Source organism: Haplochromis burtoni, unplaced genomic scaffold (genome assembly GCF_018398535.1).
Source record: "Haplochromis burtoni strain Fernald_Lab_line unplaced genomic scaffold, NCSU_Asbu1 Contig_9, whole genome shotgun sequence".
NCBI lineage: Eukaryota > Metazoa > Chordata > Actinopteri > Cichliformes > Cichlidae > Haplochromis > Haplochromis burtoni.
In genome coordinates, this window is record NW_024582370.1 from 33,294 (window position 1) to 49,410 (window position 16,117).

Genomic DNA, 16,117 nt, shown 5'->3' on the forward strand with positions numbered 1-16,117 from the left:
CAAACAATAGAGCACGGACTGAGTGTGTCATACTTCCTAAATTGCGGTGTAGTCCCAGTAGATGATAGAGACAATATGTGACACATGTGCAGGAACTGGAAGTTCCTGTGGTGACACGAGTAGCGTTTTGCGGCTTTAATGAGATGAAGCTAGGTGAGGCCTCTGTGTATGTAAGTAAGGAAGGGGTCGTTGGCTAAATGTTGAATAGGACATGTTGCGAATGCGTAGACTACCATTTCTAAGTATGACGTTTTGCCTGATTCCGTATCGGTTCCAACCTCATGTGTAGTATGACCCCCCTTCTTTTTCAAAGTCATGGATCATAGGGTATGTGCCAGCCAGATATGGTCCTGAGCAAGTTAAAAGGGGGTAGTACTGTGGTAGAAGTATGTTACTTAATATCTTATGGTAGTGTTTTTCTGTTTTTATTTTGTAGGGTTAATGGAGCTGGTTATTGTTTTGTTTATTAATTCAAGATTGTCATTCTTTGTGACTTTGTTGTTTGCTTGCTCCCACTCCGTTTATATACCCACCTTTTGTTCAGTACCCCTCCAAGAACTCAAGTATGGTTTATTATCCCCCCCGTCTGGTGTGTGTGGATCCAACATAACCTTCTCACTCTATTAATAAACTTTAATACTTGAATTGTTCACGCCCAACAATGTCTTTAACCTCTTCATACTGTTTAACGGCTTTCGCGCGTGAGAGCACTGAGGTCCGCGTAGGTGATGGGAGGGGACGCAGAGACTCGGTCGTACCGTGTTAGCGCTGTTTGAGCCTCCGTCTTGAAATGCTGAGTCCAGTAGAGTCGGATCGAAATAAGTGATAACTGCTCAGAGGGGTGTTTGGGCGCTGAAGTGTACTGTGTTGGGAGTTAGGTTATTTAGAGCCAGACTAGAGCCGTGTTTACAGATCCATCATCTATGCCCGAGCATCGGCTCTTCTACGTGCATTATTACTCCTCCCGGTACTTACCTATAGTCAACGTCTTCTTTTTTTTTTTTTTGTCGTTATTTACATTTTTCCCGTTTGCGCCATAACGGACGTCATGGCCCTGCTGCCCGTTGCCCTCACACCGCCCCACTACACACGTTTGACAGTTAACAGGTGGTAAGCAGGCTGAATGTTATTCATACTGCGGCCGTCCGCTCCGCAGTCGCTTCGGTTGTTGAGGTGATGCCGCTCGGGGCTGTAGGCTGGCTTTATGGGGAAGTCACTTACCCCTAGCTCCTCACACACCCCTCCAGATTTTCCTTCTGTCCTTTGTTCTACAAAGAAGGCAGCATCTCCGCTCACGTACTGACTACAACTTCTTACGATCCAACCGTGACACTTGGTTTTGTCACGGCATACCGTCTTCAACTATCGCAAGTTGAACCGAGTGCCCCGTTATGCGGCACCCCTTGACACGTTAGACGCTTCATACGCGGTACCCACTCCACACTAACGCATATATCTTTTGGTGGATCTCTCAAGATTAGACTCAGTGCATTATAATCTCACTTTTATCAATAGCTAAAAGTAACTTACTACATAACCAATCAACTGCTTCATAATTTCCTTATTACCTTTTGTAACATTACACACACCGCATTCGCAGGTTCTACTTAAGATATCGGCTGTTCTTGATAGTGTTTTTCTTCACACTCCTTGCTTCTTATGAGTTCTGGACCACTTTGACCTTCTCTGGCATCTTTTTCACCGACCGTACTTTCTCTGGACTCCAGGTCCCCGATCGTTCTCAATTGTCTTTACTTTCCAACACAGTCTCAACGTGTGGTTGATTGTTTATTCACATTTATTAGTGACGACAGATGAGCAAATGCAGGGGTCTATTACCGGGTGGGATTACTCCAACCCGCCGGGGCGTGGATGAGGTTTTGGTGGTTTAAATAGTGTCTGAACTTGGCAGGGATTATCTCACACATGGGAACGCCGCTTTTTCTGTCACTCACCACCTCCACTGGGTCCAGAGGGCATCCTAGAACAGAGCTGGCCCTTCGGATCACCCTGTTCAGTCTCTTCCTGTCCCCAGCAGAGATGCTGCCGCCCCAGCAGACCACACCATAAAAGATAGCAGAAGCCACAACAGAGTCATAGAAGGTCTTCAGGAGTGGGCCCTCCACTCCAAACGACCTGAGTCTCCGCAGCAGGTACAGCCTGCTCTGCCCTTTCCTGTAGAGGGCGTCTGAGTTATGAGTCCAGTCCAGTCTATTGTTCAGATGAACACCAAGGTACCTGTAGCTGTCCACAGCCTCAATGTCCATACCTTGGATGTTCAGTGGTTGCAGTGGAGAATGCTTGTGCCTGCGGAAGTCTACCACCAGTTCCTTGGTTTTACTGGCGTTGATCTGGAGGTAGTTCAGCTGGCACCAGTCCACAAAGTCTTGGGTCAGTCCTCTGTACTCCTTGTCGTCCCCATCAGTGATGAGGATATATATATATATATATATATAACTGTGTAAGACTCTTATTCTGTTTTGCAGCTGCCACTCATCTGAAGAGTTGCCTTTACACATGCTGACATTCCTGCCACAAGGAAAGAAGTCCTTTACTTCCTCTGAGGTATGTTGCTGTATGATAACACATACGCAAAGAGGAAAAGCGACAGAGACAAACACAGCAAGAGAGCCAGAGAGCAAATAGATGTGAAATTTAGAAAAAAAAAACCCTGACTGTTAGAAAATCCATTAGGGACTCGGCAGAGACAGGACACTCCGGACAATTGGGAGATTGATTCCAAGGAAATCAAGGCCTGTGATAACTCTACCCAGATATCTGTAGCAAAGACAGCTTAACCCCAGACTAACACTACTCAGAGGCAAAATACCTTTGCTAAACCCGGATTACCGCCTCTTTATAAAGAAAGGTACGGCTCCACTCTACAGGCTGCTGTCATGCTGATGTTTTCTTTTTTTTTTTATTAAGGACATAATTCACAACAGCACTCTTGACCTCCTCGGTGAAGACTCCCATCAGCATTGGTCTGTCTTCTTGCAACGTGCAGACGACTTTATTGATTGTCTAGAAGGGCAAAACACTCTCAGCCAGAAGTCATCTCCACCTTTTGACTTCAACCTTCTGAGTGCGCGCTAAAAACAATAGTGAGATGATTTAGACTACAGGGAGTGGGAGCCAGCAGGAGGGAGTGAGTGGGACGGTTTGTTTTGTTTCTGCCATGTTAGCCTGAAGCCAGTTTAATACTCATAAACTGCAACGTAGCAATTTTAATACCCACTAAGTTTGAAGACAGCTGGTTCAACTTGAACTACTTTGCAGCAAAAGTGATAAAACACAGAAAAAACCCTGAAATGTCACAGAAACAGGGATCATACTGGAGAAATAAACATTGGGAATCTCATTTACATATGAATAATGGATAATAATAATGGATTGGATTTATATAGCACTTTTCAAGGCACCCAAAGCGCTTTACAATGCCACTATTCATTCACTCTCACATTCACACACTGGTGGAGGCAGCTACAGGTGTAGCCACAGCTGCCCTGGGGCAGACTGACAGAAGCTGCCATATCGCACCATCGACCCCTCTGCCCAACACCAGTAGGCGGTAGGTGAAGTGTCTTGCCCAAGGACACAACGACCAGGACAGAGAACAAAAACAATTGTTAATGCCACTAATCCTCATAAACTGCTTGAAATAATCACACAAGGCTTCATTCTACTGAGTTTCTACACATTTAATTTGGTCTTTTGAGTATAGTAGCTTTGCAGTAGCTTTTATAGTAACTCGTAGTATGTAGGTATAAAATGGCTTCAAGTACATTTGACAGGAAGTAGGGAGATTATTCACAGAGCCACAGGGGAATCTAGGAGAATACCATGGGTACATTTAAAAGTTAAGCTAGTTTAATTCCTTTGTCCTTTTTCCATTCTGTGTCACTTGGCCTTTATGTTTCTTCATTTAAACCTTCCCCTCTTTCAGGCATGTTATATCTGAAATTGTAATTTGTCCTACCTAAGGATACTAATACCTTCATGCAAATAATCACAGAGAAGAACTAATGCAACCGCTGTAGACCAGACTCTGTTTTTTGATCCCGTTAGGAGACGACTGAAAACTGATGCAGGACAGAAACGGTGACACTGGAGACTAGAGGGAGGCAGAATAGACAAACTAATGTCTGTGTCTCAGCTGTGTGCTTCCTGTGCCACATACAGCAACTAGTGGCATCCTCATGCATCTTTGCTTTGTGCGGTAAGATAGATCAGGGGCTGTCTCTCTGCCACCACCCAGATGGATGGCTAATTGTAATGGGAGCCCAGAACAGCTAACAGTTAGACTCGAATGAAGATGGATGCGAACAGGGGGGTATGACAAGAGCAAAAAAGCACCTAGATGTGGTGGTGGTGGTGGGGGCGAAGGCAGAGAAAGATACGAAGAGGACAGCAGATGCTGGAAAACGCACTTCCTCCCCTTAATAATTCCTCCTCCTCCCTGTCCCCCCATCTGCTCTCTCTTTGTCGTGTAAGTACTGCAAAAGCTAATCTCAAATGGCTATCCTTTTTTACTCTCAGTTAAACACAGCCTTATTCTAAGAAATGATCTGAGGAAGAACAGATTTTCTGTGAAACATAACCATTTGCTGATAATAAATGTGGAGGAAATGACATTTTGCTATAGTAAATGACCAGTAACATTTGCTAAATGGTTGGTTAAATGACAGAGAAGGTCATATGTCATTTCCAGTTAAGAACACTACATATTACATAGATGGCAGTAACGGGCTGTTAAAGGATATAGCATGCATAAGTAATTAATGGCTCTAGTTGGACATTAGAAATCAGATTTGTGAAAAGCAGTGACAGAGTCGTCTATACAATGAGAACTATTCATCATCTGCTGAGGATAACATCTTTATTAAGTGACAGATGGCTCGATGGCAATCTAATGTGCAGGAAACATGTCAGTAGCAGTTCTTAAAAAGGTCAGTAAAATCCCGAGTTGCTACAGCTAATCACCAGGTTGCCAACAATGCTGCCATCGGGTGTATCATCTCTTATCATTTAAGCGCTTAACCTAAACTGGAAACACCTTTCCTTCACTTATGATCTAGCTAGTCATGTATACAGTTACAGAGATTGATGCTCATATTAAACAGGTCAAAGTTTCAAATAATTAGGTCAGTGTATATACGTGTACATACCTTTTGAGAGCAGGCTAAAAACAAAAGCTCATTCCTTGGACTACTCTACATTCCTAGTTTCCCTGTGAGGGGCAGTAAGTCAAAAGACAGTCAGCTGAAATGGACTTACTGCGAGACAAGCTAAAAAGGCTAGTTTCCAGGCTGAACCAAGTTCCAGTATAAAACAAATAAAGATGATTTTAAAATTTTAATCATGGTGTCTGTAGCAAAGTTACCCTCGTAAAGAGCTTTATTCTACATGTCTCAGTCACACATTCATACAAGCACACCTAACTTAGATTAACACACATTCATATTCTGATGCTGCAACGAAGCATCAACTTGGGGTTAGTATGTTGCCCAGGAGACTTTGGCATGCGGACTGGAGCAGCCAGGGATTGAACGACCAGCCTCCCAATTAGTAGATGACCTGCTGTAGCTCCTAAGCTACAGGCATGCTGATAGAGTCCGAGAACAATTATATTCAGCTGGAAGTGAGTACAGTACATTGATATTAAAACACAGCTGAGCACTGGGCAATTGCAATGTGGACCTTACTGCTGTCAAAAGACCTGTTAGAGAACCACAAAATCTATTACAGCCTATATAGGCCTTAAAGTGATGCAACCAATGACAGCAAAGACAACTTTAAACAACAAATGTCATCTTCACAAAAAACCCCAAAGCATAACATTAGGATTTATGGCCTTGGAAATATGTTTTATATGAAATTTTATCTGATGCTTGAAATTCTTGAATCTGGTGTGAAGATCGGCATTGGCACTATGGAATGTTTAACAAGGCAGGCAGGAAAGGCGGCCTTATTTAAAGACTATCTGGGAACGTGAAATCATCTCAACAACATCTCCCACTGAAGCTTGCACAATATGTAATTCAGGAGATACTCCATTGATTTTGAGAACAAAAGCTTAAATGCTGAGCAACACTTAATCCCATGTGCTAATTAAAGGCAGGGATGGTGCAGACTGCATCTCCTAAATGCTCAAAAAAAAATATGCAAATCTATCATCATCTTTGGCACTTAGACCTTGATTTTACCATAGTAATAACTCTCTTGAGGATTAAAGCATCCAGGTGCAATATCATTATGAAAGCACTGATAAGACTTTTTAGTCATGCTGTTATAAAAAGGAGAAAAGCTGTCTATGGGATGTAGGGGTGCTTGAGCAAATCGCTGACCTCACGGCAGGCAAGCCAAAGAGATATCAAGTGCCTGAAGGAGTCATTTAGTACTAGTTAATGAGAACAGCACTGTCATGCTACAGTGGTCTGTTGGTGGGTACTATGGGGGTCTTGTACTGGGTGATGTTCGGGACACTGCACCACAATGCAGCTCAGAGAACAGCTAAGGTCACTCAGATTAACGCCTGACAGGAAATATGGCTTTTGCACCCAGACATGCACGTATATGCATACAGATGTGAATGTGCACATATGCAAACAGACATACACCTTCCTTCCAGCAAGCATCTCATCTGCGTAATAGCTATTTCAGGAAAGAACACAGCGTCGGGACAAACACTGCCTCCAGCTCTACCCTCTGCCTATGCTCTCTCTGCTTCCCCTGCTCACCCTCTGGCCTTCCTCCTCACTGCTCCTCTGCTTTTCTCTTTTCCTCACCTATACATTTCATCCTCTCAAACTGCTTTTCTGGCTAATTTTCTGACTTTTCAGCCATCCTTCCATCTTCTCTTTGTCTCTTTTCATCCTTGCACCTGCGGTCATGTCACCACGGAGGCTTGCTCAGCAGACAAGCTTACAGTTAGTTAAGACTGGGTGGTGGGCAGCCCACAGTTGCAGAACTTTAAACAGATTTAGAGAATGTGTGCTGAGATGAATTGCATTAATCACAGAGAGGGTGAGAGAAAAAGGGGGACAGGGAGGGGTTAGTGGTAATGGATGGAGGCAGGGGAGTAGAAATGAGTGAAAAGGTCTAACAAACAAGTGAAGGGTGTGAGGGAAAAAGCCTTAGTTGGAGAGGTGTGAATGGCAGTGATGAGAGAAAGGAATGGACTCTGAAAATATGTGTCAGTGTGTGCACTGTATGTTTGCCAGCTCCAAATAAACCACTATCTATCTCACGAGAATAGAAATGGTCAGCTTTGCCCGCAGACTATGATTACTGGCCCAGTTTTGTTTGTGAGCCAGCCGATGCTGCTACCCAGTTTCGCTCACAGACACATCACGATTTTATAAAGGTCTAAAGACCGGGCTAGACAGGATCTTTAAACCATCTACCATTTAAGTTTCTATAAATCTGTTTTTGAGTGTTTTTTATTGCTATACTTACAAGGGTGAAATCTCACAAGGACGGACTGAAAGAGAAAATTATGCAAAGAGGGGAAAATGCTGATATTCACTTCTCTGACAGGCTATTTTAGGATTTAGGATTGGGTTTTTGGATGAGATTTGAGTAATGATAACATTTAGCTTGTGGATTTAAAGGACTACTTTGGCTTGAGGGAACTGATATTTTACATAATAATAAGAGCTCTTCCTGGGTGAACATAAAATTAATGCAGGCCATGGATATCCAGGGGGCAATGAAAAAACTCATTAACGTGGCTTTAAAACCTCTGAAAATCTTGCTTTTTCACCCTCAAATTACTATAATATTGATAATTCAAATGCACAAAAAGTCAAATAATCTTTGTCTTTAGGACCGAATTTTTGTGATTTGATCAGATTTGTTTCACAATGGGAGCAGGATTCACCAACCGTAAGATGTTTAATTTTCACTCTGGTGTCACTAATCATAATAACAATAATACTTTATGAAAGCTTTATATTGTATGTTGCACCCAGAGCCTTTATTTATGTTAATAAATCTCATACTAATGCAGAAGTTTGGCGTTAGAGATGGAAAATGATTTTTGTCTGGTGTTTATATAATCGATCTGTTAATACTGCCATAATAAATGTGTTATTAATGATACAGCCAAGTGAATAACACTTCCCAGAGTTTAAACAAGGCAACATCAAAGTCAATCTTATCATTTGTTACAATGACCATTATTACAAAAACCTTAAAATGTAAACAGATTTAAAAGTTTGATTTAATTGATTCTTTTCCCAGGCGGAGAAATTAATCCCTTTGGAATTATGTCAGGAATTGCATCTGGCATAAAAATCTGCCAAACCTGCCACGGTGACAGGCAAAAATCTCTAAACGTTTTCACACATTTGCCCCTTTGTTTGGACTCCAGCCACGATCCTTTCTATGCACTACCTGTTAAAGTACATGTGAGAATGCAAAAGGCCAGTGTTGTCAGATCAGACGCTAAACAGTCCTTAACCTTCTAGTCCCCTAACATAAACTCCTTGTAATGTCCCATTGTGCTGATTTGAGCTGATGTGAGAATAGCGCAGTAATTGACCAGGAGCGAGCGGTCGCCCTGTGTCTCTTGTCACTCTCATGCTCTGCTCAGGCAGTCTAATCCAAACCTGGCTGACACATCCTATCTCTCAGCGTGCTTCATGTAAGAAAAGAAAAATCCAGACAATGTCCTATTCTGATTCTTGCAGCATTTTACGTGTCACAACCCCTTACATCACCGTGACGCCTGTCGAAAGAGTTTGCAAAGTAACGTTTGGAGCCAGAGCCTAACTTTGCTGTCGATGTGATCGCTGCGAAATTTGTAAAATCGAGATTATTACAGTCACGTTTGCTTGGCCAGTCTCGCACGTTTTCACTCAGCAGCACTGCGGCTGTCCTGAGGGAAAATTTTGCAGTGGCTGTTCGAGACCTCTGAGTTAATGAGGGATATTATACCAGATGTTCCAAAACTGTTTTCTGACCCTGGGTGGCTTATGAAATTGGCCTACATATGGCTACCATATTAAATACACTCAACAACCTTAGCCTGTCCACAGATCAATTATGAAAGTCAGAGACTTGCTACATTTATTTAAAAGAAGAAAAAAACACTTGTGGAGAGGAATCGAAGACAGAGGGACAGACAGGATCCCCCAGAGGATGCGTGTGACTGGGTGGCTGAACTCCTCGCTCCAGGAAAAACAGCTACAAACATCCAAGAGGCAACACAGAAAAGAAGTTGTGCTGTGACTGGACTCTAAAAATGAAATGACTCATAAAACAATTTGGCCTGACAAACTTACTCCTAGGGCTATCGAAACTGAAAAAGTATAACCCCTCCTCTTTCATAATTTATCATGATATACAGCAAAGGCCAAACTGCCATGTGGAAAATGACATTAGAGTTTAAATCAAATACGGGACGTTCATAAAGGTAAATAAATGCAGCTGTGGGGGGAAAAACAGCTTCGCAGGACTGAAATGCCTTGTATGAGATTTAGGGAAGGGTAATTTTATCCAGTGTAAGGAGGTCACTGACCTGCAGGAGCATGAGAATATCTACTTAATGTTGCACAAAAAGACGAGTGAAGATATAAATACTCTGGAGGAAAGAATCCCCCCAAAGTGAATCTATTTATTAAGTTAATGGAGAAATAGAGAATTTCAGTTTGCATATCAGACAGACTATTAAAGTTTGACAATACTCACTGGGAGCAGTGGGTACCGCATACTACTGCTAATGTGAAAATACTGTCAGTCAATGTAGATTATACAAACACGTTAATCTTAAAGGGATGACCTGAACCCTGTGGAGTCCTCCCCTCCTCTGAGGGGCGAGAGAGATGTCAGAGCTCCCCTGTGGGCTGGAGGTCTGGAGAGCCAACCCTCTGGGACCCCGCTGAAGAGGAATAAAACTGTGTTCACCTGTACCTTCTGCGCCCGCCGCTTGTCTGCTCTCTGGTTCTGGTGATAGATGCGGCTAAAGTTGGACACGATGACAGGGACAGGCAGGGCAATTACCAGCACCCCGCTCAGAGAGCAGATTGAACCAAAGATCTTCCCCGCGATCGTCTTAGGAACCATGTCTCCGTACCTGCGGAAAGCGACAAGGAGAAAGAGATAATTAATTTAGTAAAACACCTATTGCATTTAATAAAATCTGTCTGCAGTAGCTCAACTTTCTAGTCAAGCACAGCCGACTTGAGGTCATTCATTCAAATCCCACAGAAGCACATGCTACTGTATTTCATGTTCAATTTATTTTAATTTGCCGGCTATTCATTCTTCCACTGCTTTCATCTTCTTTAAAGGCTTCTCTATGCTGCATGTATCAATGCCCACCAGAACAAGACTTGGCCTGCTGACTCTATTCCACCCGAAGGGAGAAAAAGAGACGCTCCAACCAAACCTCGTCTGTCACTGAACGGCACAGTAAAGTCCACTGACTCATTCACTGAGAGCAGATACTATTAACCTTTAGAGAGGAGAAAGAGGAGGACACTGTATGCCGGGGACATTTCCCAAAAGTCATTTAGCCCAATTCAGTCTGAAATATTTGCAAGTCAAAAGCAATTTCATCTTCAGTTCAAAGAGAGACAACACTACAATAACTATATTAAATCTCCCCCTTTTTTCCCAGTGAAGAAGCCATGCTGTAAGAATAAAGAATGAGAGGATGAAAAATATAGAAGAGAATAAATTCAAAAGCTAAAGAAAACACAACTTAAGCTGGGAAAGCAACCTTTATTTTTAATGGTGTTCATTTCTTATTCATGAGTAAAAAGAGCAAGTAATTTGTTCTTGTTTTCCAGCTAAACAACAAGTTTGACTGAATTCATTAGACCTGATCCAGCTAAGCCTACACATAAAACTTTGAAAATACTTTTTCTTTATATTTAACCTTTATTTATTTGTTTTTCTTTATAGTCAAGAGCATGGCATTTGTGGTAAAGCACAGTCAAGCTATTCCTGTGCAGTAATCACACTAATGTACAGTACTTACACAAAACTGATGCATAAATACGGTGTGTGTATGTGGTCACTAAACCACCTACCAGTACTTGTTAAAGACAAGTTAGCTCTAGAGCATAGGTGTCAAACTCTGGCCCGCGGGCCAAATTTGGCCCGCAGCCTAATTACATTTGGCCCGCGAAGCCATACCAAATTACTATCAGAGCTGGCCTACTGGTATTATACAGCTAATATATATATTGTTTAGTATTAAGCTTTGCTTGTTCCATATTCAGTTTTTCAGCAAAACTTGTTTGAGTCCATAAGAAAAGATTCATTCTTCTATCTGGAGGAAGATTTTTTTTTTCAATAAGTATTAAGGTTAGCCCGCGACTTTGTTCCAGTTTTGAATTTTGGCCCACTGTGTATTTGAGTTTGACACCCCTGCTCCAGAGCAACAGGCTAACATTTGAAAGTACTGAACATAGCTTATGCAAAGAACATAACACAGGTGATCCTCACACACACACACACACACACACACACACACACACACACACACACACACACACACACACACACAGGTCAAACTAAATTACACTATAAGTACGTTAGTCTGAACACATCTGTTCAGTTGCCCACTAATATCAATTTCTAATCAACCAATCACGTGGAAGCAGCTCAATGGATTCAGGCGTGTAGATCTGGTCCAGACAACCTGCTTTGACTTCAGATCAAAGCCAGGATCAGAAGATAGGGAAGAAGGGCGATTTTAGGTGACTTTAAACTTGTCATGGCTGTTGGTCTGAGTATTACAGAAACTGCAGATCTGCTGGGATTTTCCTGCACCTCCATCTCTGGGGTTTACAGAGTATAGTCCAAAAAGACAAAATATCCACTGAGCAGCAGTTCTCTGGGCAAAAATCCCTTGTTGATGCCTGAGGAAAATAGCCAGACTGCTTTGAGCTGATAGGAAGGCAACTGCTCTTCTTCTTGTGGCTGTTTCCACAGCGAGTCATCTGACTCCATCTTACCCAATCCCTAGCATCCTCATCCAACCCTCTGTAAGTCCTTCACTACATCCATGAATCTCCTCTGTGGCCTTTCTCTTTTCCTCCTACCTGTAAGCTCCATATCCAACATCCTTTGACCAGTATATGCACTATCGCTTTTTTGGCCTTGTCTAAACCATGTCCATTTTCAAATCTTCCTTGGCTCTCGTACTTTGTCTTCAAACTCAACCTGAGCTGTGTTATTTCCAGTCCTGTCCATCCTGGTCACTCCCAATGAACATCTAAGTATCAAAAGCTTACCTGCTCATTGGGAAATCAAACCTCAGCTCGCTCCTGCATGGCAGGGATAGAAAGGCCACAATCACTTGTTCTAACTAAGTCACACAGAAGAGCATCTCTGAATGCAGAACATATCAAATCTTGAACGAGAACACCACATCCAGTCTTTTTTTGCTGCTGTGTCATTTAGATGTTAGGGTTAAAATTTTGTGTAAACTACATAAAAGTTTAGATTCAACCTGCCTAGTATCAGTGGTTCAGACTGCTGGTGTAATGGTATGAAGGATAGTTTCTTGGCACACTTTGGGCTCCTTAGTACTTACTGAGCATCATTCAGATATAACAGCCTTCCCGAGAATTGTCCAACCTTTATGACCACAGTGTATCTTCTGATGGATGCTTCCAGGAGGATAACTCGCCAGGTTACAAAGCTCATGGTTTTACAGTTTACAGTACTCAAATTACCTCCACATTGAGAACATCTCAGTCCAGTAGAGCACCTTTGGGATGTGGAGGAACAGAAGATTCACATAATGGATGTGCAGCTAACAAATCTCCAACATCTGTTTTACGAGGAGTCATCGTTGATAATATGCCATGAAGGATTAATGCCGTTTTAAAAGCATGGGGCCATACCCAGGAATGCTTAACAAATAAAGTGGCCAGTTAATGTACTACTTGTTATGTTACATCTAATCATTACTTGGAGTATTAAGTGGAGTCCTTTTACACTGTTGTAAGGGCACTGCTTCTACTACAGATAAATACACACAGTGTATTTGAATCATTTTCTGGAAAGTCTATTTTCACTTCGATTACTATTAGCAGATACATTTACATAGATACTATCAGCACATGGTGCTGATGCAGTTGATGTGTTATGGGACCCTATAGACCCTAGTCAGTCAGCTTGTTACTGCTATTAGTCATATACATACACACATGTTTTCACACATCAGCTTACTAAAATAAGACAATCTGTGTAGAGATACAGTAAAGAGAAGAACCCTGTCAATACCTTTAAAGCACTCCCAAGACAGATAATCTACAAAATATAGCCAAATAACTCTCGTTACAGCAGTCCTCTTTGAGAGATCACACACAAAGGCACTGGTTGTTATTTGAGGACTTGCAAAGAGTGCACAGGAGGCTTTTCTACAATGAACAATAATCTGCTTAAAATGTTGTGCTTACGATAGTCATTTTATAATCTAATGAAACACTTCTGTCGCAGTCTGTTGGTCCGAGTAAGAAAAGCACAGCGGCAATACATATGCGCACATTAACCATAAACACACACACAGAAAAGCCATTCGGTTTATTTCGGCGAGGGAGATGAAATTCAAGATGAAACCTCATACTCATTAGTCACAGATTTCGGCAAAACAAGCCTGATATGAAGGCATTTAAGTTAAGGGATGCTTTTTCATCTACAAAGTAAAGCACTGCCCACACACAGCGATGGTCCACAGCCATAACTGAGAGTATACTTACAGAGAACATTTATCGTCCCTTCCAAGAACTTTAATGGCCTTTCTACCCAAATTAGGCAATAACAATCCTATCAGTGGTACAAAGGCCCTATCACTGCACAACATTTCATCTCCTCCCCTCTTCAGAAGATGTTCCCATTAGAAGGAAAGAAAACCTAATCATATTCATCTGCAAGCTTTCTTTAATGGGATCCTATTAGATTTCCTGATAGAGGCCCTTCACTCCTAATACTACAGTCAATTTGCTGCTCCCATTTAGTCAAGCTGGTCCGTCTCTGATGATACCACCATCAGCTATTATATATGCAACAGAAAGAAAAAGCTGGGTTTGCACACATTAAAGAAAGAGCTTTAATAAGTGCTATGAGAGAACACACATGCTCGCGTGCGCTTGCAGTAAGCTAAATGCAAATTCTTCTCCTTTGCAGGCCGGGGTCATTTCTGACTGAGAAAGATGATGCTAAAGTTGGCACGTGAGGTGGAGGTAAATTTCTCTCAGCAAGAAAAGAGATGGATAAACAGTGAGAGGAAGTGATATTTTCTAAGCAGATGCTGTGCAGTGAGAAGACTGTCTGATCTCTCCATCAGCTCCCCTGCCTTCCTCTCTGGCTCATACCACAGTCCCACATGCGCACAAACACACAGAATGATGGGCTTTCTGTATGCGCAAATAATCACAGAGTGCACATGCATGCACATGAAGCATCTAGGTCAGGCGGGAAGGTCAGTTCTTGGTCTGAATAGTCACGTCCTCTGATAAGAGGACCAGCTCTCTCTGGATTATTAAAGCCTATAAGGGTCGGACGGGAGCTTATTGAGTGGAACTGAGTGCTCTTGTGAAGTTATGTGTGATGGATGGATTATCAGAGATGGTCTGAGGAGTGACAGACACAAAGATTTGTGATGATGGCAGTCCGTGTCACGTCAGGTCAGCGAGCCACAGCTCACAGCCTTTAAATACCTGATAAGCTCAACCATTTCTGAAAGTAAGAAATAGCATTAAATAATCACTGTTTATGAAAATTTATATGAACATGTGCTTTGTAAAACAGGATTTTTATTGTATGTGTAAACTACATGCACCATAAGCTAAGATTAACTTAGTGAGTGGACTCAGCTGAGATAAAATAAATATTTACAACGAAACTTGTTTTTAATTTGTGGTCCATAAAATGCTTTTACAAACAAGATTCACGTTCCTATTTCTGTTTTTATAACAGGAAGATTCTATTGAAAAAAGGGGGAAGTGAGACAAAGAGAAAGATAGAGGGAGACTGAAATACGAAGCAGTGAGAGATGGGCTTCCACTTAAAGACACACTCCTCTCTAATTGTATGCGTATAGTCTAAGTAATCCTGCCTAAGTAGGTAAATGCACCACAAGGGATTGTGGTGCATTTACCTCCTGAAGTGCAGAATTCACCTACAGGAAGCAGTGCATTCATTGTCTATGTGTGTGTACGGGTTTGAGTAAGCCCGCACACATACAGCAAAAAGAGAAACATAGTCGTAAAATGGACAGTGTTCTTGAATGGGTTCAACAGGAGATCAAGAATACAGCAAATAAACATTTTGTTTGACACCTCGTCATTGGTTATTATGCAACAATGAAAAAGCGTGACTACATAAAGAAATGATGTTGATTATCATCCATCAGTCTGTTTTGTTAACTGCTTATCTAATTCAAGGTTGCAGGGGCTGAAGTATGTCCCAGCTGACATAAGTGGAGACGTGGGGTAATAGTAAAAATAATAATAAAAACTTTATTTCTATAGGATGCTTCAAAACAGAGTTATAAAGTGTTTCACAGTCCGAACATTTGTTAACTGTTTAGTTGTTTTAGTTTCTTTAAGTTATTGCGTAGCAATAATAACTGCCACTATCTAGTTACTATCTAGTTAGTCTATTGCCAGACTTTTCCCTCTTTATTATTTGTCATATTTGAACACATCTAAGAAAAATCGTGACCATGTCCCACTGTTTTTAAAAGACAAAATGATTCATCAAGAATTAGATTATATTATTACCCAATTCTTAAATATTTTAGTATTCCTTTACTTCATTAAATAAAGGATATATTAAAAAATATGACTTCACCAAACCTTGATAAGTGATACAAGTGAACTATTACACTTTACAGTTTATGTCTTTCCTCCCTTAAATCCAAATGTGTGGCGCACAATATGATCAAAATGCTGTTCTGCTTCTAATAATATATTCAGTCATTATATCATTCATTATATTCACTGCATCTATAAAGAATGTGTGGGAAGGAGAGTTATTTCATCAAATTTAACAATTCACATTTATAGACAAGCTTCACTATGAAAAACGCCTGTATTACTACAGTGGCCAGAAACGATAATGCCTGGTAAAAATATCTGTAGGGGTAGTAGAC

General features: G+C 41.5%; 1 protein-coding gene across 4 annotated transcripts in view; it reads right to left on the reverse strand.

Moving 5' to 3' along the window:
* The window catches only part of kcnd3 (potassium voltage-gated channel, Shal-related subfamily, member 3), a 115,587-nt gene that overhangs the window by 17,765 nt on the left and 81,705 nt on the right, over window positions 1–16,117 (reverse strand). For all 4 annotated transcript variants that reach the window (XM_042227443.1, XM_042227445.1, XM_005914617.2 and 1 more), the window contains exon 4: window positions 9,910–10,078. In XM_042227443.1, the coding sequence (XP_042083377.1) occupies window positions 9,910–10,078 (169 nt within the window). The remainder of the gene's footprint in view (window positions 1–9,909; window positions 10,079–16,117) is intronic.